The sequence below is a fragment of the Taudactylus pleione genome, unplaced genomic scaffold (genome assembly GCF_031769625.1).
Source record: "Taudactylus pleione unplaced genomic scaffold, aTauple2 ptg000120l, whole genome shotgun sequence".
NCBI classification, from domain to species: domain Eukaryota; kingdom Metazoa; phylum Chordata; class Amphibia; order Anura; family Myobatrachidae; genus Taudactylus; species Taudactylus pleione.
In genome coordinates this window covers 3,033,719-3,054,919 of record NW_028284522.1, presented here as the reverse complement: position 1 = coordinate 3,054,919, position 21,201 = coordinate 3,033,719, and the positions used below count along the sequence as shown (strand labels likewise).

General features: G+C 42.2%; 1 protein-coding gene across 2 annotated transcripts in view; it reads left to right on the top strand.

Annotated features, from left to right (window-relative positions):
• The window catches only part of PLSCR5 (phospholipid scramblase family member 5), a 171,877-nt gene that overhangs the window by 67,713 nt on the left and 82,963 nt on the right, over positions 1-21,201 (top strand). For both annotated transcript variants that reach the window (XM_088472080.1, XM_088472081.1), the window contains one exon: positions 13,006-13,167. In XM_088472080.1, coding sequence (XP_088328206.1) covers positions 13,006-13,167 — 162 coding nt within the window. The remainder of the gene's footprint in view (positions 1-13,005; positions 13,168-21,201) is intronic.

Here is a 21,201-nt window from a genome sequence, read left to right as displayed (position 1 = left end):
CCTGTGAATTCGCTGTCTGCCAGTCTGCCTGTCAGCTCCTAGCTCCCACTGGACTACCCTGCTTCCTCCATCACCCTTGCCCATACCTGAGTGCCTGAGCCTGCTGACATCCTGCGCTTCAGTTCACTACCTGCATACCTGGCCTGATTATTTTCAGTTCACTACCTGCACACCTGGACAGCTCTAATTGTTTCTACTTGGACATTAACCCTTTTACTCCCACCACAGAACTCTTGTGCACATTTATATATTCCTGGACTTTTATTTACTGCCACATTATATGTCTACTCAAGCACTTATTAAAAATCCTAGTTTTATTTTCAAATCTGCTTCTGTGATTGCTCCTGCTACCACCCCGGGTCCACAAACAACCCAAAACATAACAGTTTGCACTGGCCCCATGGAGCCGGCCACTGATCAGGAGTCAGGAGTGGATTTGTTCCGGTTCATTTCTGGTCATTTAGAAAATCTGGAAAACATGCAGCATCAGATGGTTCAATTTCTGCAAGAGATGTCCAAGCGACAGGATAGTTTGCAAACTTCCTTTTCTACCCATGAAGTACTAGCATCTACATCCGCATCAGCGTCTGGGAATACAGGAGGCAGATCATCTCCCCGCTTACATCTTCCTTTACCAAGTAAATTTGACGGCAATCCTAAACTCTGCCGAGGATTCCTAAATCAGTGTGACATACATTTTACCCTGCAGCCTGACAACTTTCTAACTGCAAGAACTAAAGTGGCTTATATAGTCTCTCTGTTATCCGGTCAGGCCTTGGAATGGGCTTCCCTACTCTGGGAGCGCTCAGATCCTCTGCTGGATAATTATGCAGGCTTTGTGTCATCCTTCAGGAGGATTTTCGATGAACCTGGGCGTACTGTATCAGCATCATCAAACATCATGACACTGAGACAAGGGGTCCGTCCTGTCAGTCAATATGCCGTGCAATTTCAAATTTTAGCATCAGAGCTCAAATGGAATGAGGAAGCCCTCACCTCGACCTTCTGGCATGGGTTGTCAGACCAACGAAAAGATGATCTAGTCACTCGAGAGCTTCCTACTAATCTGAACGACATGATTTTGTTGTGTATCAAAGTTGACCTACGCTTCAGGGAACGTCAGGCTGAAAAAAACAACTGACCGGCAAAGGTCATTTACCCCCTCCACTTCTTCCCGTCCCATTCCTTCTCCTACTGAAGAGGAGCCTATGCAGGTGAATCATACACACCTCTCCAAAGAAGAACGTCAGAGAAGAATGCAAAAGAACCTCTGTCTGTACTGTCTGGAGTCCGGTCACCTGCTGATCTCCTGCCCCCGTAAACCGGGAAATGCCAAATCCTAACTGACCCTGGATACATCAAGTTAGGAGTTATGAACCCGTCTCCAAAAATGAAAGATTTCACGATTACCCTAGCCTTGGATCTTAAACCCAAACCTGTCTTTGCTACTGCTCTACTTGACACGGGAGCAGCCGGAAATTTCATAACGTCTAGTTTCATAGATAAATTTCAGATTCCTTGTTTGTCTCTCAACCATGCCATCTCTCTGACCTCTATAGACGGACGCCCTCTAACTAACGGGATAGTCACCAAAGAGACTCAACCAGTATTGGTCCGAATTGGGGCACTTCATTCTGAGTCCTTAAAATTCCTGGTGATATCAGAGGCCTCTCAAGAAATTGTTCTTGGTCTAACCTGGTTACGTCAACATAATCCCAGGATTGATTGGAGTTCTATGCAGATTCTGTCATGGGGTATGGACTGTCAGAAATCCTGTCTTCCAAAAATTTGACCTGTGAGAAAGACAGTTCCATTAGTTTCTTCTGCCATTCCCAAGGAATATCAGATGTTCGCCAACATGTTCTCTGAGCAACAAGCAAATATCTTACCCCCTCATAGGGAATGGGACTGTCCAATTGAATTGATACCTGATAAGATACCACCTCATGGTCGTACCTATCCGCTGTCCTTGCCTGAGACTCAAGCCATGACCGAGTACATCCGGGACAACCTGGCAAAGGGGTTCATTCGCCCCTTTACTTCACCTGCCAGAGCTGGGTTTTTCTTTGTTGGCAAGAAGGACGGTGGTCTAAGACCATGTATCGATTATTGAGGCCTTAATGACATTACTGTAAAGAATCGATACCCGCTTCCCCTGATTACTGAGTTGTTTGATAGGGTCAAGGGCTCTGTCATTTTTTCTAAATTAGATCTGAGAGGGGCTTACAACCTCATTCGTATCATACAAATCAAGGAATGTTTCTTCCCAAAAAACCCAAGTTGTGAGGCATAGCACCCCCTTATGTGTCTACACGGAGTTCTGGACTGCACAGAATCATATTAGTTACAGGGATCACTCCTTTTACAGGCTTCACTCTTTTCTTTAACACTCCTTAGACCTCTCCTTCCCAGCTCAAATCTTCCACCATGCTTTCTCTCTCTGTGCCTCTCATGGCTTCTCCCTCACTTACCTACAATTTCCTACCTCTCTCTTGCATTCCTCTCTCCCTCTGTCTACTTGCACCTCCTGACACATGTGCCCTCACTCTTCTTGCAAGAGCCAAACAGGTATCACTGGTCTATGACCCCAGGTGCAAGGGCTGCAGAGAGTTTTATTTATTTTTACTCCCACTGGCAGTGATATCAGCACTAGGGCTGCAGGTAAAATACCGAATCTTGTGGGCTGGTGGGTGAGTTGTTATTTATTTTGGGTGAGCTGAATGTGCCCGTAATTGGGAGTGCTTGTATACTATTATTAGAGTTGCTTTTGAATATAACTCTCCTTTACTGTGACATGTGGTGTGAGGGTAATCAAGGCAAATTACTTCTCACCTCTATGATCTACAATCAGTGCCTGGTTGATAGAAGTAATAGGGTGGAAAGTGTTTTTTCCTTGCAAAGTGTTGGAAGGAGTGCGCTCATGGGCTCCCTCCTATCCAGTATTTTTCAAGCTCAGCAGTCACTAGGACCTTATAGAGCTCAGCCAGACAGGCCTGACCTCTGACATGAGCATGATTGGCATCTCTGCTCCCTGACGTTTCATGAGGACGGATCCAGGAGACTCACCAGCCGCAGAGCTATACAGAGCCACCGCTCTGTGGGGGGCAATAGTGTTACCATCTGCTGGAGTATTTACCGATATCACACCCAGCGGACTTCAATGCACAGCAATACGCTAAGCTCCAGGCTGCTTATATATATATATATATATATATATATATATCACACAAAGGCAGCACTCACAGAACTTTCTTAATATCCAAATAAATGGGAAAGATTTTAAAGCCAATGCATCAATGTTTCGGGACTATACGTCCCTTCCTCAGGATGCACAGTACAAAATGACACAAAATAACAAACACACAACAGAGTTTAAATAGCTCACCAGTCTGGGCGCATGTCACTCCTCCCGCTAGTCGCGCCAGGGACAAGACCGGAACTAGAACAGCAAGCTTAGCCGGAAGTTCAGTGTGTGTCAAGCACCAGAAATTCCCTGCATACCAAGCGCCCACGTGGTTTCCACCGGCGCAGCTGCTAGCGGAAATGATACTCTGCCCGGCGGTTGCCATATCAACCTACTGGGTACACATAAATACATACAAATAAAGTGACAATGTCAGCTGCTGCAATAGTGTTACTAGCCATAGGCTCTATAAATACAGTGAAACTGATTAATGTCTTCAGAATAAAAATTATTAAGTGTAAACATGCATATATAAAAACCTTGAGGTGTGAGAGTTGTGAAACGAAAACACATATAAAATGAATATAAAATGTGAAATAAAAATGATCTGAAAAATATAGTGAAACCACAGCAAATAAAATATGGATACACAACAAAAAATGTGTAGACCTCTATGTAAAAAATAAATGAATGAAAAAATAATAATAGTAAAATTATAAAAACATCAGTGAATAAATGCTGGAAGTACGTGAAATGTGACAAATCTAGCACTAGTAAACAATGAAAATCAAATACACGTGTGTAAGTGAATAATGACAAAATGTAAAATGAATTAAATAAGTGAATGCATGCATATATAGTAATATAGCAAGCAACAGACGATTGCCACATAGCACCAAAACACAAACATAACATAAATAACAATAATATACATCTACATTTAGACGTTGGGATTAAATTGTTTCCTTTAGACGGTGTGGTTCTGGCCATTATATTAGTTGATTCTTTAATTTTTTGTCTCTTATGACAGTATATGGATTGTGCGTTAGTGACGGAGTGTGTTACATCTTTCTGTCATCTATGTCATGTTTGATAACCATAGTTTGATTTATGTTTTATGATCGTTAGATATGTCCATATTTTTTATAATTTCTTCTTTTTTTCTTTTTTTGTTGCGATGTGTTTAGGGATTAGTTAATAGCCTGTGTTGCTATATGTATGTATATTTGTATATGTATATTTATGTTATGTATGTGTTTCACAATGTAAAAAAATATATAGTAATTAAAGCCATAAATTATGATAATCTGAGCAATATTTTATAAGAAACACATAAAAGATTAATTCAATGGAAGGAGGTGTTATACAGTGGTAGAAATGTGGCAGTGATGTAACATGTACAGCGTTGTACCGTGAGCCTTTTCAGAATCTACTGCCTCTTCGCTTGCCGAAGTGTCTCTCTGGGGTGTAGAGTAGGCGCGCACCTTGATGTGTGAAGGGTGAACCATATAATGTTCTGGTACAAAAACTAGGCATTTTACATGGCACATCAAGTCTTCTGCATAAATGAGATGTACTGCAAGAATTTTTTTAATTATAAATTATGTGGAATTATTCCCTACCAATTTAACCAAATTGGAAAATAAAAGCAAATGTCTCCTTGGTTGCTAGGGGCTACTGCACTTTCGAATTTTATTTTTAAACATCCTTAATTTTGTGCGCATCAGTTTTCATTAAATTAGTCATTTCAGCACCAGGGACAACTACGCCCCATGGGCCTGATTCAGCAAGGATTGCAACTGCTAAAGCGTATGCAGACGGAAACTTGTTTCTCACTGTGCATGCGTATGCGACTGGCATAGAAGATATTTTTGTTGATACATAAGGATTGAAAGTCTTTTATTGTTGGAACAATCCTATTTCTTAAATACAAGGTGACTGTGGAAAGCGGAGTTACCGTGCATTCACTGATTGGAATAGAACCATTGTCTCTTAGAGTAACCAGTTAAATGAGTTTATACATAGTAACAGAGATTAATGTATTGTGGATCGGACCGTAAAAGTGATATTTTTTCATTAAATGTTCCCTGAATAGGAATTTTCTTTGATTGAAAGAATCTCTTCCGGAATCTGTACATTAGTAGCAGCGCTGTTAAAATCCACACTGATGTTACTTACATATATAAAAATAGCTTGAGTGATCCAATTTTAGGTATAACAAAGACCAAGGGAAGACCCTCCTTTATAACAGCGTGGCAAACTGTTAATAAAGAGGAAAGGAGAAAGACAGAGAGAGTAGGGAAAAAAAGAAAACAGAACAGGTTAGAGAAAGAGAACCAATGGAGTGAAACTTCTAACTGAGAGCTGCATAAAATGAATTGATACAGACAGGTATCTGTTAAATGGGGATGGAGTGTTTTGAGAAGCCAACCAAGGACTCCAGACTTTATCAAATGATTTGGCCGAGTTGTTAATTATGCAAGTCATGTACTCCATCTTATAAGTATACCAAATGCGTGAAAGGACTGACTCCATAGGTGACGGTGTCTTCCAGTTGGCATGTCGTAGCAGAGACGATATGGCGTACTCCCTTCCCAAGCAAGTAACAGGAGTGGGTGCGTCAGGAATATGACAGGAGGTGTGGCTTTACTATGAGTACAAAGGATGCCAAAATTCATAGTACACCAGCATTTTTCAACCCCGGTATTAAGGACCATACGAGTTCATACTTTCCTGCCCACCAGCAGCTTCACAGGTCTATCATCAACTGTCACATTTTAAAGATCCACGGTGACCTGACAGACATGAACTGTGTGGGGTTCTGAGGATTGAGTTTGAGAACCACTGCAATACACAATGCATAAACAGTACAGTAAATAGTGCAGATAATAAGTTCCCAGCTCCATTGCAGCATTTGAGATGCTAATTAAACAAAACACAACATTCAGAACTAAAAAACTTAAGAGCAACTTTCCCATTTCCAAATAGAGAAGGAAACATATATGATTTTTGTAAAGAGAGTATTCTGTACAATATAGCTTTGCTTTTTCAAACATAGTTTCAGTTATTTAACTTCATTTGCATCAATGGGTGTGATTTAAACACATACAACCTTTCAGACATGGCCTGCAGCCATCATCATCATTCCCAGCTCACAACTTGAATAAGGTTTCTAGCACCCGCAAGTCCAGTCCCTCCAGACAGGCGCAATCGTAATGCCCATAACATACCATTACCACGTCTACACCCCTCCCTTCAGCACCATCCCATTGTCATATGGAGCAAAAAACCTGCATCACAAAAAAATCTGTATATGCAGTAAGAAAAAGAGCAAATTGCTGCTTAAAAAAGTTGCAACTTGCATGTACGAGCAGCTCTAACTGAGGTTCTTTATGTAGTTTATTGTTTAAATTATCACAATTTTTCTTTACAACTAGGGGAGACATTTAGGAGACTCAAATAGGTCTCCTATTTTTATTATTAATAGATCCAATGCAATCTATATCTATTAGTAACTGTAACGGTAATATCTGATAATATTATTTTGCATAGGGTGACTTATTCAGCTATCTCATGCAAGCTATCTTGTCTGACAAGAGGAATCTATAATGAGACCAAAATATGAAAGCAGTGTTTATGAAAATATTAATAACTTTTATCTAGTGTAGTTATTATGTGTAGCTTCAGGTTCCTGATATTTGTTAGTAAGATTTAATTAATAATACTGCTGTCCATAGCCACTTGTCTGGATGTACAGTAAATACCAAGTGAATTGGAATTTGGTATGTTATAAAGACTGTGACTGGTACATCCTGTAGCTTACACATTTCCTGTGTGGCAGTTCTATCGCAGGCAGTAATCCCTGTATGTATAGGGTGAAGTCCTGGCAGCAGGAGGACAATCAACCCCAGATTAAACAGAACAGACGGATAGTGAGATTGGTAGGAAAACCTCCAAAGAGATACAAGCTGAACTCCTAGGTTAGGGTATGTCAGTGTCTGATTGCACCATCTGACATTGGACTCCATGGAAGAAGACCCTGGAGGACTTGACTGGAAATTTCTAAAATGCATATCTACAAGCCAACATGCTTCTGGGAGAATGTCCTTCGGATGAGTAGCTTGTTGGCTGTCACATCTACTCTATGTTCAAAGACAAATAAATGAAGCTTTCAAAGAAAAGAATACCATACCTACTATGAGAGATGGGGAGGCTTGGTTATGTTTTGGGGCTGCTTTGATGCTTCGTCCTTTCCCAATACTACATCTGTCTGCACATTGTACATTTGTCCACTCTGTAGCATAGCATGGTGTTGGCAACGTGCAAAATTGCACTTTCTAACTGGTGTTATTCCGAGCACTGAATAAGACCGTCAGTGGTAAAAAAGCAAATGAGACATCAAAAGTCCAACGTCTTGTAACTCTACACCCATCACTTTCAACATATAAAACTTTCCTGTTTTTCTCCTAAAATTATTCAAGTTTTTGCCTCATCTATGTCTTAATTAAACAAAACTTTGAGGAGACATTAGAACTACAGTACCTTCATTACATGTGTCACTGATATGTGTGAGAAGCTACTAATTACCATAGGTTGGAGTCAACTGAACAGGTTCTTTAAAAAAATATAGGATTAGTGTTGCTATAATTCAAACATAAAAACCATTACACATTCGCGGGATCTGGCGCAGTCACCCTGGATCCTCCCTGGCCGGCTCCTGGCAGTCTGTCACTCATTGATGGACTTTTGATGATTTAAGATGGAGACAGCAGCAGCTTTTCTTTGCCTATACAGTGGGTGGCTACTGGCCGAGCAATGACAGCCGATCTCTAAGCCCCACCCCCAGCACTGATGATGCTGTGATTCGTGGGTGTATGGGTAGGGGGCGGTGCCTAATGCTGTAACATGCCTCTGTCAGGAACATGAAGCTGAAACAGGTAGTGTGTGTGCTTGCTGTCTCCCTCTCTGTCTTCCTTCTTTCCCTCTGTCTCCTCCTCTCACCCTCCCTCTGTCTGTCACTCTCTCTCCTCCTATCTTTGTCTCCCTCCCTCTCTGTCTTCCTCCTTCTGTCTCCCTCCCCCTCTCTCCCTCTCTTCCCCTCCCTTCCTCTCTCTTCCCCTCACCCTCATTTTCCCTACCTATCTCTTTCTCCCTCTCTGTCTCCCTCATCTCCCCCACTTTCTATCTCTCTCCTCTCTCTGTTTTACTCTTTTCCTCTCTCTCTCTCTCTCTCTCCCTCTCCCTAGGTAGAGGGCATAGTAGTAGTGGCTGCAGGGGGCCATGTACATTTTACTGGTATGGGCCCCACAACTTAGATGCCCTAGGGCCCCCGCAAGCCATAATTTGGCCCTGTAAAGTGGTAAGCTCGGCAACAGGAAAAACAATTTAAGCACAATCATAGATGGTAATCAATGCAGTGATGTGCTGTCAGGTGAGGCAGGTTAGCAGAGCCTTTCCTGTCATACTTATGTATACTCTCAAGTTTTGACTATTAAAATGATAAGAAAAAAAATAAAGAAAATATTTTAAATATCTTCTGTGTATTATTATAATCATTTTTAAAGTCAAAACTCTGGAGTACAAAGTGTATGGCAGGTGAGGCACTGCCTCCCCTGTCTACATTTTCTGCACATCCCTGGTCAAAACTCACCAAATTTCCAGCAAGATATACTGCTGCACCTTTGTATAATGCCCACATGAACCCTCGGGTTCATATATGTATTGGTAAATCTGGCTCTGATACTAGCCAGTGCTTCCCCAGCCATTTACCTCACCGCACGTGACTGAATCAATGGAAAGCTGATGGGAGTGTGAGAGAGTGCAGGATCATGGAGTACAGGAGCAGAGCAGTCAGGAATGGTGTGAGCTGGTAGGTAGTACATACAAGGGTCCAGAAGTCTAGTTTGCTGAGACAGTGCAGTCCCATGGGATGAGTTGTCTTACTTGTCCACAGGGTTTGCAGGGTGAGGCATTCCTCCTCTGTGGATGTGTCTCAAAGCTGGTTGCATAGCAGGGTGCTGGTCAGAGTAGTCACAGGGTCCGAGTTTGAGCACCACCACCGAGCAGAGTGAAGCCCGGATGTAGCTGCAAGGACCTGAAGGATCTGGTATGCACCATCAGAGAAACACAGCTGGCAGTGGGGGCTGGAGTGGAAAGATCATAGTTGCTGATGTCACGGCATTACTCACGGGAAGCACAAGGTTGGAACCATGACCAGGGCCAGTCACACGGTGCAGCAGGGCCCCCCGTAGTGCAGTCACTGCACAGCTGGAAGCATTGGATCGTGACAGACTCCTCAGATGGGATTAAGAGGTTGGGCAGTGAGTAGCCATGTGGTAGGCAGTCTCATCCGCCATCCAGTATCCTCCTCATCGGCTTCTCTTCCACCCTCCAGTGCATGTCCCCAACTCCACCATAAACCAGGATATTGTGCGTCATGAACACTATTGTTAAGATGCTATTGATGTACAAAAACTGAGAAGTATTGCAACCCTTTATTGGATGAAAACCATGGACCGCCAGGTCTGAGCTGGTGCAAAATTCAAGTAATTTTGATGAGTGGAAATTGACCATGGGCCTGATTCAGAGATGGACGCAATGCCGATGTTTACACAGTAGAGCGATTATCGGTGGTCTGCGCGTGCTTCTGAGTCACACTGCGCATGTGTTTTATTACCAATGTCACTTGTATTGAGTATTTATTTGCAAAGAGATTGACAGCAGGGACCAATTGTGGGCAACATCGGGAGGTGGTGATTCAAACTCAGTCGTGTCGCAACTGTTTCCAGGGGGCATGTCTTAGCCTGTGACTACGATCCCATACGCAGTAAAAATGGCTCCAGTGTCTCAGTTCCCATGACAATTCTGCGCTACCACTGGGTTAATCAGAAGTCCAATAATCAAGTAATCTGTGACTTATGCTGTGTCTTTGTATGCAGTCGCTTGTATTTGCGAAGCCGCTAGTCATCGTCTAAATACAAATGCAGGCAGCCGTGATCAATGCAGCTGTAGCAGCATAAGAGTACTTCTCTTAATCAGGCCCCTTACTCCATGCAGCACTTTGTGACAAATCAGTAATCATTTCTGGCTTTGCACTGCTCTGCAAACTTTGGTGCACCACTTATGTAACTGTTATCTGCCCAATCCTTCTCTTAGCAGTAGAAAACTATTGGCCCGATTCAGAACCACTCACTAGATGCGTTCGCTCGCAGCCGTCAGCTGCCAAAGTATGTAAATCCCACAATCGCACGGCAAGACATTAGCACGCCCACTATGTCTTGGCGTGCGATCGCAGTGTGTATATAGACGCCCACCAGCCTGTCTTCAGATGCCCACTTTCCCTTAGTGATACACGTCATCTCCAGGAAGTGTATGTAACAATTGGTAACATCGAGTACCATCGGACCCATACTTAGCACTTATGGCTGACCATACCCTACCGCAAGCACTGCAAGTGCTTCAGTGTGTAATTCAGCCATGTGATGTGTATTATGACGCTGTGTCTTTTTTTTATGCACACCTCTGAAACGGCGTTAAGATGCTCAGACATGCCTGCGTTTGCATCACCACACCCCCGTTTCCCTCGACCAACCCATGTCCTCACCCACAAATGGCTCGTCCTGTCACTCATTCTAGCGAGGCGTCTGTGTACAAGGGGTGATCGCTTCGACATCGCATAGGCTGGTTTGCGCACACGCATTGCGAATTATATGCATGTGCAGATTGCAAACACCGACTCACTACAGGCAAATGGGTCTAAATCAGGCCCTATGTTCCTTGACACTTGATCTTGATCTTTATGCGTTTCATCATAAATCTAGGTGAACTTAAGGTACAAATTGCATGAATGGACCAAAGCTGATTTTGCACACTGAATTGGACATTTTGCACTTTATAAATGACCTCCATAGTATTGTTTCTATAACACATTATAGTGAAACTTGGGAACAGATTCAATTAAGTGCAAGGTTCCATGCGGCATCACTCATAGGGGTTAATTTACTAAGCTCGTGTTCTGCAGCGTCTGTCCATTTTTAAACACAGGCAGGAACGATAAGAATTGGGAAGAGTTTTTTTTAATAAAATCTGGAATTTACCAAGCTCCCGTGTTTGCTCAGCACTCTTTGAGATACTGGGCTGCCCCAAGAAACTCTCCCTGCTTTACTGGCTCCTCCTCAGTGACTGGGAGCCAAGCACTGCACAATAACATCACAATGCAGTGGCAGTCACCGAGTAGTAACCGACATTTTGGTGTCACCCCCTCGGAGGACGACACCTGATGCGGTCCGCGCCATACTAATAATGCCACTGCTACTAAGCTGGTCATATTATCATGCACCTCCTTTATTGGTGATGTAGGGGAAAGCACCTTGTGCTCCTTCCCGCCACATTAATTACCTGCATGCTCCTCAGTGACTGCAGGTGAGGTACATGGAGATACACAGATTAAACACTGCACATTTCCTACTTCAGCAACTATAGAAGGAACGTGATGGGGAATGAGTAATTCATCTTCTTCATGCAGCTAAATGGCACAATCTGCATCTGGAAAAATGATGTGCAAATGCAATTTTTTCTTACAAAGGAAAAAAGTCCCTCCCAAACCTGCCATCATTGGACCCTCCTCAAAGTTTTGCCATTAGGGCTTAAATGTGCATGGTGGTACATACCCTCTATAGTGGCAGTACATCATTCTGTGACTTTGGGACACTGGGCCTGATTCAGACCCAATCGCAAGCGCTTGAGCGCTCGCGAGCGGGTCGATGGTGTGCTTTGCGCATGCAGAGCGGCCACACTGCGTGTGCGCAAGCCCTGGAGCAAGAGAGAAATTCTCTCGCTCCGTGGATCACTACAAAAGGGGCAGCTGTCGATGTTGATCGACAGCTCGCCCCATTTTGTAGACGTGGTGGGGGGGTGGCTTCACAAACGGAGGTGTTCCCATGCGAAAGCCTGCCATTTGTGGGCGGCCCCACTGACATCACCAGTGATGTCAGTGGGAGAGCTTCCGGTTCTATTAGAGCCAGAAGCTCTCTGGGGCTTGCGGCCACGAGACCCTACCACAAGGGTCTCGTCGCAAGCCCGATGGTCGCAATGATCTTGACCATCGCGACCATCATCCTGGCCACTCGCAATAGCTGTGGGTGGTCACCTACAGCTATGCGAGCGGCCAGGAGGTCGCACAAAAAAACAAAAAACGCCCGTTTCAGAGCGAGAGCTCTTTCAGAGCGTCCGTCTCTGAATCAGGCCCACTGTTGTACCGTTCAATGTTTTTATTATATTTGTAGAAATCTGCCTTTATGAATAAAATCTGCAGTCATTTTTTTTTCAAATATAGCTAAAGATGGATTCCCTATTATAAATAATTGTATAATATCATTGCATGGAGGAGCCCAAGTCCTCTCCTTCTTTGCTCAAAACATGTTGTTTTGTTTTTTGTTTTTTTAATTTGCTCTGTCAAGCAAATATCAATTATTTCATGAAAAGATGCTTTAAACAAAAATGTGTGTATGTACATAGGCATGCACATAACTACTTGCCACTTTCATTCAGATGCACAGAACTCTGAGTAATGCATTTTTGTGCACAATTAAACACTTTGCTATATTTATGATGGCTTTTGACACAAACAGAAGAAATTACAGCTTTCTTTGTTTATAATGGACATATCACAGAGGACAGATATTGCTGAATGGTTTGCTTTGACAACCAGCTCTAAATGACAATCTCCCTCTGTGTGCTGCTAATTTCAAGGGTACTGAAAGTTACTGTTTAGATACACTTTTAAATGAGACATTAAGGCTAACTGAACGCTCTTTTTTCAGCTGGAAGTGCAAGCTCCTCCAGGTACAACTGTCGGGTTCATCGTGCAGAAATGGGATCCTCTTGTGCCAAAGTTCACAATTCAAAATGAAAGTAAAGAAGATGTATTAAAGATTGTCGGCCCATATTTAACATTCAGTTGCTTGGGGGATGTGCATTTTGAGGTATGATTGATTTAATTTTTACTCTATATTAAACAGGAAATACGTTTATTAGTTTATAGCGGTATTGAATGATGAACAGATTGCAAGATGAAATCCCTAATTATTTGATATAGACAATGGATTTTGTTTTGTTACCTAAAGGTGGGTACACACCTAGCAGATATATCTGCAGATTGAGTGATCTGCAGATATACAGTATCTGTAGATGATGGTCGTTCATATACACTGAACGACCATCATCTTCCAGGCAGCCGCGGGTCGGGGGGCCCCCCTCCCTGCGGCTGCCTCTGCATGTGTACGGGCAATCGGCTGATCGCCCGTGCACACCTTCCGATGGACAGATATATCTGCCATTGGCTGTGCATCAAAGTCGACGCAATATGTCTGTGAACGACGTCGTTCACAGACATATCGCTGGTACACACTGGCCGACGGGCACCAGATATATTGGCCGATCAATTGATCGGCCAATATACTGTATCTGTCAGTGTGTACCCAGCTTAATATATGTCTTCATTGTTAGCTGTTAGAGATTATCTAACTTGCAATAAAAAGAAAGTTATACTTTCATGCATATGATTTAGGGGAAAATTTATTGAACATGTTTGTAAGTATCCCCTGGATGTATGACAAGATTTCTGCAGCAGATATGAGAGATATCTGCTACACCTTCCTTGTTCCAGATCACAATAGCAACCCCATAGGTTTCTTTAGGGGCTGCTATATTGTTACATTTACCAAGCTCCAAAATGCTTCGGTCCCAGTAGCTAAAGCCATCTTCAGATTGTAGCTTATATTGTAGGCTACATATCGCAAATCATCAGTAATAGCCATTCGCACATGCACGGTGTGATGTCTGCGCATGGTCCCACAGCATTACTAGAAGCTCCCGGTTTCCCATATCATAATGGGCTTCAGCAGAAGAAACTTTTCTTAAAAAGAGGACACAGGGATGAATTTCTTTAGTCTGATGGACAGAACTAGGAAATGATCGCTCTGACTCCAACATCTGAGGCATCAACATCCACGATGAATGGAAACTGTAGATTTGGGTGACAGAGAACTCAGGCAGTATGATGAGGTTTTTTTTTTATAGCTTCAAATGCTTGGAGCTCTCTCTTAGGCCAACTTGTGGGGTTACCGCCTTTCCTGATGAGGGTGGTCAGATGTGCCACAATGGTAAAAGAGGATCTAATGAAACACCTGTTATAATTAATGAATCTCAAGATTTTTCGAAGCACCTTCAGGTTCATAGGAAGGACCCATTGTTGAATTGCTTAAACTTTATGAGCATCCAGGGCCGGTTCTAGATATTGTGGAGCTCAGGGCGGAAGTTCCCAGTTAAACCCACCCACTCAAAAAAAGGTATTTATAGATTATCTCCTCTGCGTGCTCCACAGGCGTACACGCTACCGAAAATAGGGTGTGTCCTTGTGGAACTCCCCCAATTTATCACCCTTTCTAATACATTATGCCACATGCAGTAATTCCCTGTATAATACATTATGTCACACGCAAATGCCCTTTCTAATAGATTATGCCACACACAGTAATGCCCTGTATAATACATTATGCCACAGACAGTAATGCCCCTCTAACACATTATGCCACATGCAGTAATTCCCTTTTCTAACACATTATGCCACATGCAGTAATGCCCTTTTCTCACACATTATGCCACATGCAGTAATGCCCTTTTCTCACACATTATGCCACATGCAGTAATGCCCTTTTCTCACACATTATGCCACATGCAGTAATGCCCTGTATAATACATTATGCCACAGACAGTAATGCCCTTCTAACACATTATTCCACATGCAGTAATTCCCTTTTCTAACACATTTTGCCACATGCAGTAATGCCCTTTTCTCACACATTATGCCACATGCAGTAATGCCCTTCTAACACATTATGCCACATGCAGTAATGCCCTTTTCTAACACATTATGCCACATGCAGTAATGCCCTTTTCTAATACATTATGTCACATGCACTGGCAGTGATGTAGCAGTCTGTGAAAGCCAACATCAATGCCGAAGTCTTGAACCAGAAACCAGAAATCCAAAGGAGGGGTGTGTAATACCCCTGGTTAAGCTCTTGGCACAGAGGATGTGTGGGAGTGTGTGTGTGGGGGGGGGAAGGTAGTAAGCCCTGTCAAGTGTTTTGGCTATGGGGGATGAGCTGTGTAAATTAGTTACTTATACCTCTTTTATACAAAAGTCCCAGGTCTGACCCAGGATTTGGAACATGTTTCCAACCCGGATCAGACTCGGGTCAGACCCCTTTTACACCGCGACGCCGACCCGGGCTATATCCTTTGCAAGTAAGCGCTTCTTTCCCTCCCTCTCCCCATCCTTCCTCCTCCCTCTCCCTCCCTTCGCTCCAGAGGCAGAAAAGGCGAGTGGGGAGCGCTGGTCAGGCCAGCCCTGTTTGCCATGGACGCTTGGACATGATGTCATCTCCAAGCGCCACTGAAACTGGCCAATCGGGCAGCATACAGCATGATTCCTATCATCGTGACTCAGATCGCACCATTTACACTGCAGGGTGACATGGGAATGACCCTGCAAGATACCTGAATTGGATCCCCGAATCCGTGGACCTGGGTAGATCCACTTACATTGACGAAAATCCCGGGTTGATGCGCGTTCACATGCATTAACCCAGGATTTTTAAGTCGGTGTAAAAGGTTTATTAGTGACACAGGTCACTCTGGAGGTGGGGTGTGTATAGTGCCACAAAGGGAGCTTTTGATATTGGGGGTGGTTGGGGTTATGCCACTGGGATCTATTATCACTAGGAAGTTGGTGGTAATGTTAATGGGTATCTATTGCCACTAGGGGGGGATCTATACCACCGGGAGTGGGAGGTAAAATATCCATTTAAAATGTCGATACCAGAATGTCAACAGGTGTTGGCTGTCGACAATCAGAATGTCGACATGGACTTTAGAAGAAAAAAGAGAAAAAAGTATTCCTATCATGGGGCACTCCAGGACAAATACATGAAATGTTGTTATTTTCACCTAATCACCAGATATAACAACAATAATGACCCATAGAATAAATTTAAAACTTAACTTTTAATCAATCCTTGGATTGGATACAGCTAAATAAATTCTCAGTATATTTTTATTATTTTTTATCTATATATAAAAACCATTAAAATAATAGTGCCACCTTGAAATGTTTAATTAATATTTATTTATGCGGACTAACTACATCAAATTTAGTGTAGTTTAACGTCTCTCATGGGCATCTGTAGACAATGGACATATATAATATCAGTGTATGCTATATCCGTACTAATGGAGAAAAACAAATAAAAATATGCTCCTAATGGTATGGCACTATTATTTTAATGGTTTTTATATATAGATAAAAAATAATAAAAATATACTGAGAATTTATTTAGCTGTATCCAATCCAAGGATTGATTAAAAGTTAAGTTTTAAATTTATTCTATGGGTCATTATTGTTGTTATATCTGGTGATTAGGTGAAAATAACAACATTTCATGTATTTGTCCTGGAGTGCCCCATGATAGGAATACTTTTTTCTCTTTTTTCTTCTGTGGATATCTACTTTATTCCTGGGTGCACCCCCTTTTTTGGTGAGATACGCTATAATTGTGAATTATTTATAAGGGATAGGACAATATCACAATATTATGACGGACTATTAGGAGTCTGTGCGGATCTTTTTAACTCCTCGACATGGACTTTAGGTCAGCAATCAGTATATCGACATGCAAAAAGATCTATATGGTTAACATGTGCACCCCCTACACTATCAGCCCCACTGTCTACTTCAATAAGTAAAAGAAGAAAAATTGCATCAATTTGTGAGGAAAATAGAAATCCAGTTGTAATACTTATGATTTATGGCCCAATGTGTGGCAGCTGGGCGGCTGATCGTCATCATGCTGTCATGCTGATGGGCCTATTTTAAAGTGAAGGCCTGGGGCTGTAGCTCCATCTGCCCCATTGTTAATCTGGCCCTGCTTGGGTGTCTGTTCATGTACTGTAGCAATGAAAAGCCCTGTTTCACGAAGCGCTTCAGAAAACCGGGCTGATCACTCCTTTGTTGTATGCAGGAAGGGGTATACCATGGAGACATTTCTGATCTCTCTATCGGTGCCCTAGTAGTATCTGGAGATCTCAGCTTTGCATTTCTCTGTCGAATTTTGCCAACTTAGGGCGCCATTTAACAATGAGACATACCCCTTTAGCACTTGCTAAAGTCCTCCTTTCAATATTTAACAAACAGCGGTAAAATAAGATTACTGCTCTTTGTCATTGTATTGCTGAAGGTGGCTTCACCCACTGGGTCGAGCTTCTTACATATGGAAAATATTTAAAAAACAGCAGTTTTCGGATTTTTCATAACCATTTATGTGATTTGAGAAATTTGATGCTCTACATTTGAAGGTCTATGTTTTGTGTTGTGTTTTTAATACATGTTTATGTGTTTATAATGAAACCATTATTGGTGAAGTTTAAACAAGCCTCATATTCACTAATAAAGAGCAAGCATATTTTTTATATGCTTATAAATCTATCATGTATTTGATATAAGTATGACTTATTAACAAGCGCAGTAATCACTAGAGTTTTTAATTAACGAATATGTAATGCATGATAAAGTGATTATACATTTAATGAATTTCATCAACAATAATAAATATATTAAGTATTAACAATGCATACATTAAAACAGATTACAATATCATGAATTAAATCAATTAACACTGCAGCGCTTTAGTTTTATTTTGTTGGTTGTGGACATGCTGGGAGAGATTGGGGTGGATGGTGAAGCTGTTGCTGCTCTTTGCTGGGCTGAAATGATCCTTCTGAATGATCCGGTACAGTCAGGTGGTTCTTCAAATTACTACCCAGTGGCTGAAGAGTTATATACAAACAAGGAACCACAGCCCTAACATTTGTCACACACTGCTCTGAATAGATGGCACCCAAGGTTACAGTGCAACTGTTACTCTGGATTCTGCCATATCATTGCTCTTATGAGAAGAAGATGGCCTGGTTGTGGGCTTCTACCATCACTGCTAGTTACCGTAGGTGAGAAGAAGCTTAGCAACAGATTCCATTGGTGATTTCACAGCTTCCAGGAAGTGCCATGGGCTGGATAGATATTGGCTGTCCATGACAGTTACACTCGTGTTACAGGGATATGAGAGAGGAGAAGCAGAAAAAGGTTTTATTTTAATCCTTGTGCTGCTTTTGTCCCATTTGTATGTGTATGTCCATATTTCACTACTATACAGTATTTTGTTTGAATATGGGTGTACTGTTGCAGATGGTATAAGCTAGCAGAGTTAATGTACACACCAGAGGACGCTCTGAAGTCAGTGAACAGCCCAGTACTTATCCAGTGGAGTGATTTACTAAGCATTTACTTGACTGTACTCACAGTCATGCATGTAACAGACTCGTGGCATGAAGCGTACCATACAGACCACCAGCCAGTGACTGGGGTAGATGTATGATAGCGGCACTTACCGTGCCGCTATAACGCTTCCCGCTTCGCCTCTTTACCAAGGTGAAGCAGGAAGCACTACCGATGAGATGTAAGCACATAGCGCCCCTGTCATTTACCGCCCAGACCCCCGATCATACATCGGGGAGAAGCGGTATCAGCGCACATAACATGCGCTGATACCGCTTCTGGGCTTCATACATCTCCCCCACTGTATGTTGGAAGTGGTGCAGGATGCAAGTGGTGATCAACACTGTATATGCAGTTTATTATGTATAGTACCACTTCTGTGTACTCTGAGTTTCTGTTTACATCTACTTCATGTGTTTGTGTTTGTGGTCTATTGCATGGAACAACAAAGTGGGATTGGTGAATGGTCCCTGCCACAAAAAGCTGCCCTATCTGGTGGCAGCAGTATTGGAGTCACTCTCAGCAGACTCACTTGTGCTTAACCGGAGGCAGAGTGTAGTTTTTTTCTCAGCAGAAGAGGGTCAGGGTGGTAACTGTATGCATACACTGAATAATGCAACTGCTTGTTTGGTGGCAAATGTTATCTGCAGGAGATATACAGTACTTCTGTTTTCTATTGTTTGCATCCACCATGAATTTTACATTCATAGACAATATTGTCCTCTAAATGGTGCCTTACAGTCAGGTGACACGTCTTTCTATGTGCTTGGATGGAAGGCACTAGGATGAGTTTATTTGTGATCATATGTTGTAGAAATAAAGTTTACTGACATTGGGCCAGATTCAGATATATACGTAAAACCAATGGTTTACGTACATATCTGATTTTTGGGCCTCTGCAAAAGTGCAGAATTTGTTTTGCGATCATAATCACAGTGCTCCCTGAGCCACAGCCTGATTGACATGCCACAGACATTTGGGGGTGGGTAGGTAACCGGGTCCGTTTCACAAAAACGGAGGTGCATCGCCTCCATTTTGTGGAAGTGCCAAGCCCAAGGTCGGTGTCCTCGGATGCAGACTTCCTGGACCTGGCAGAGGGGTTAGGATGGCCAGGCTGCGTAAGCTTTGGCATACTCAGCCTGATTGATGGTCGCGATGGTGATCCGAAGCAGCATTTAAGGACTGCACTCAGATCACAGATGAATGCAGGAGACGTCTATTTCTTACAGATACCTGCTGCTGCATTAGCATTTAGTTGAACGGTATTACAAAGCCACCTCCTTGTGACTGTGCAATACCATCCACATCTGAATCAGGCTCTTTACTATGGGTCTTATTTAGCATCAATATGACATAAATCCATGTTTCCCTTACCTTGCACTCACACGTCCTAACTGATAGCATGACAAGGCAAAATTAAGGAATTACACGTTTGGAAATGTGAATTCGTTTTTTTTTCTGGAGAACATATAAATGGCCGTATAACAAGTTTTACAGACAATCTGACAACTAGGGGTAAATGTACTAAGATTCGAGTTTGGTCGAGATGACAATCTCGGGTGAGTTTAGGCAAGTTTTTCATCTTGCAAATTTACTAAAGACAAACTCGTTCTTTAATCTCACTCATAAAACTTGTGTGAGATCGCAAACTCAAATCTTCTCACCATCGGAAAAACTCGGAAGTACTTTTTATGAAAAAGATACAGCTTGCATCTTATACTGTTCCTTGCTTTATAAATCCTAGTCCCCACTATATAAGTCCTATCACCACGGGAAATAACATAAAATATCCAGAGTTCTCTGTATTTTACATGGAGCGGCTGCTCATTGGCAGAGACCCACGTTTAACCCTTCTTTAACAGGTTGACAACACAAGCAGCCTTCACATATCTCACTAATATGTGCAGGCTGCTAGCTCAAGAGAGTTTTGCAGAGAGAAAACACTGCAATCTCGAGTGAGTAATCTCATCTAAACTTGCTACTCGGGGGAGATATCTCGATCTGCTTCACCATCGGAAAACTCACTTTTAGCTAAACTCACTTCTTAGTAAATTTGCTAGTTTAAAAACGGGAAAATCATCTGATATTCAGCGATGCAAATCGATTTAAAAAAAAAAAACTCAATCAGACTCGATTCTTAGTAAATTTACCCCCTACAGTTTGATTGATATACACTTCTTAAAAGAATACACTTTTAACAATTGTGACTGAAATGTCAAATGAATATTTGTACATGTAAACTCTATCTGTCCGTATTAGTTATCTTTCCATCGTATTCCTGTTAATAACCACTTGCAATACAATCAAATGTTTTATTAGCAACAATAAAGTTCAACAACTAGATAACAATATGCTCTGAAGACTGCGCACATGATCATAGCGAGACTATTAGTATTATTCTAATCATTACATTGTATTCCTTCATTTGAGCCAAGGAGTATAAACTGGTTTATGACCCACTGTACCATAATACCTGAAATAAATTATGGGGATGTAAAACATGAAGCAGAGAATAGTACACTGGACTATTGCATTTGTTTCTATGGTGCTATATTATTGGGCAGCATCCCTATTACGCCCCCTGATTGTAGCCTAAAGCAAATCATTTATCTCTCCTGTCTGTAGA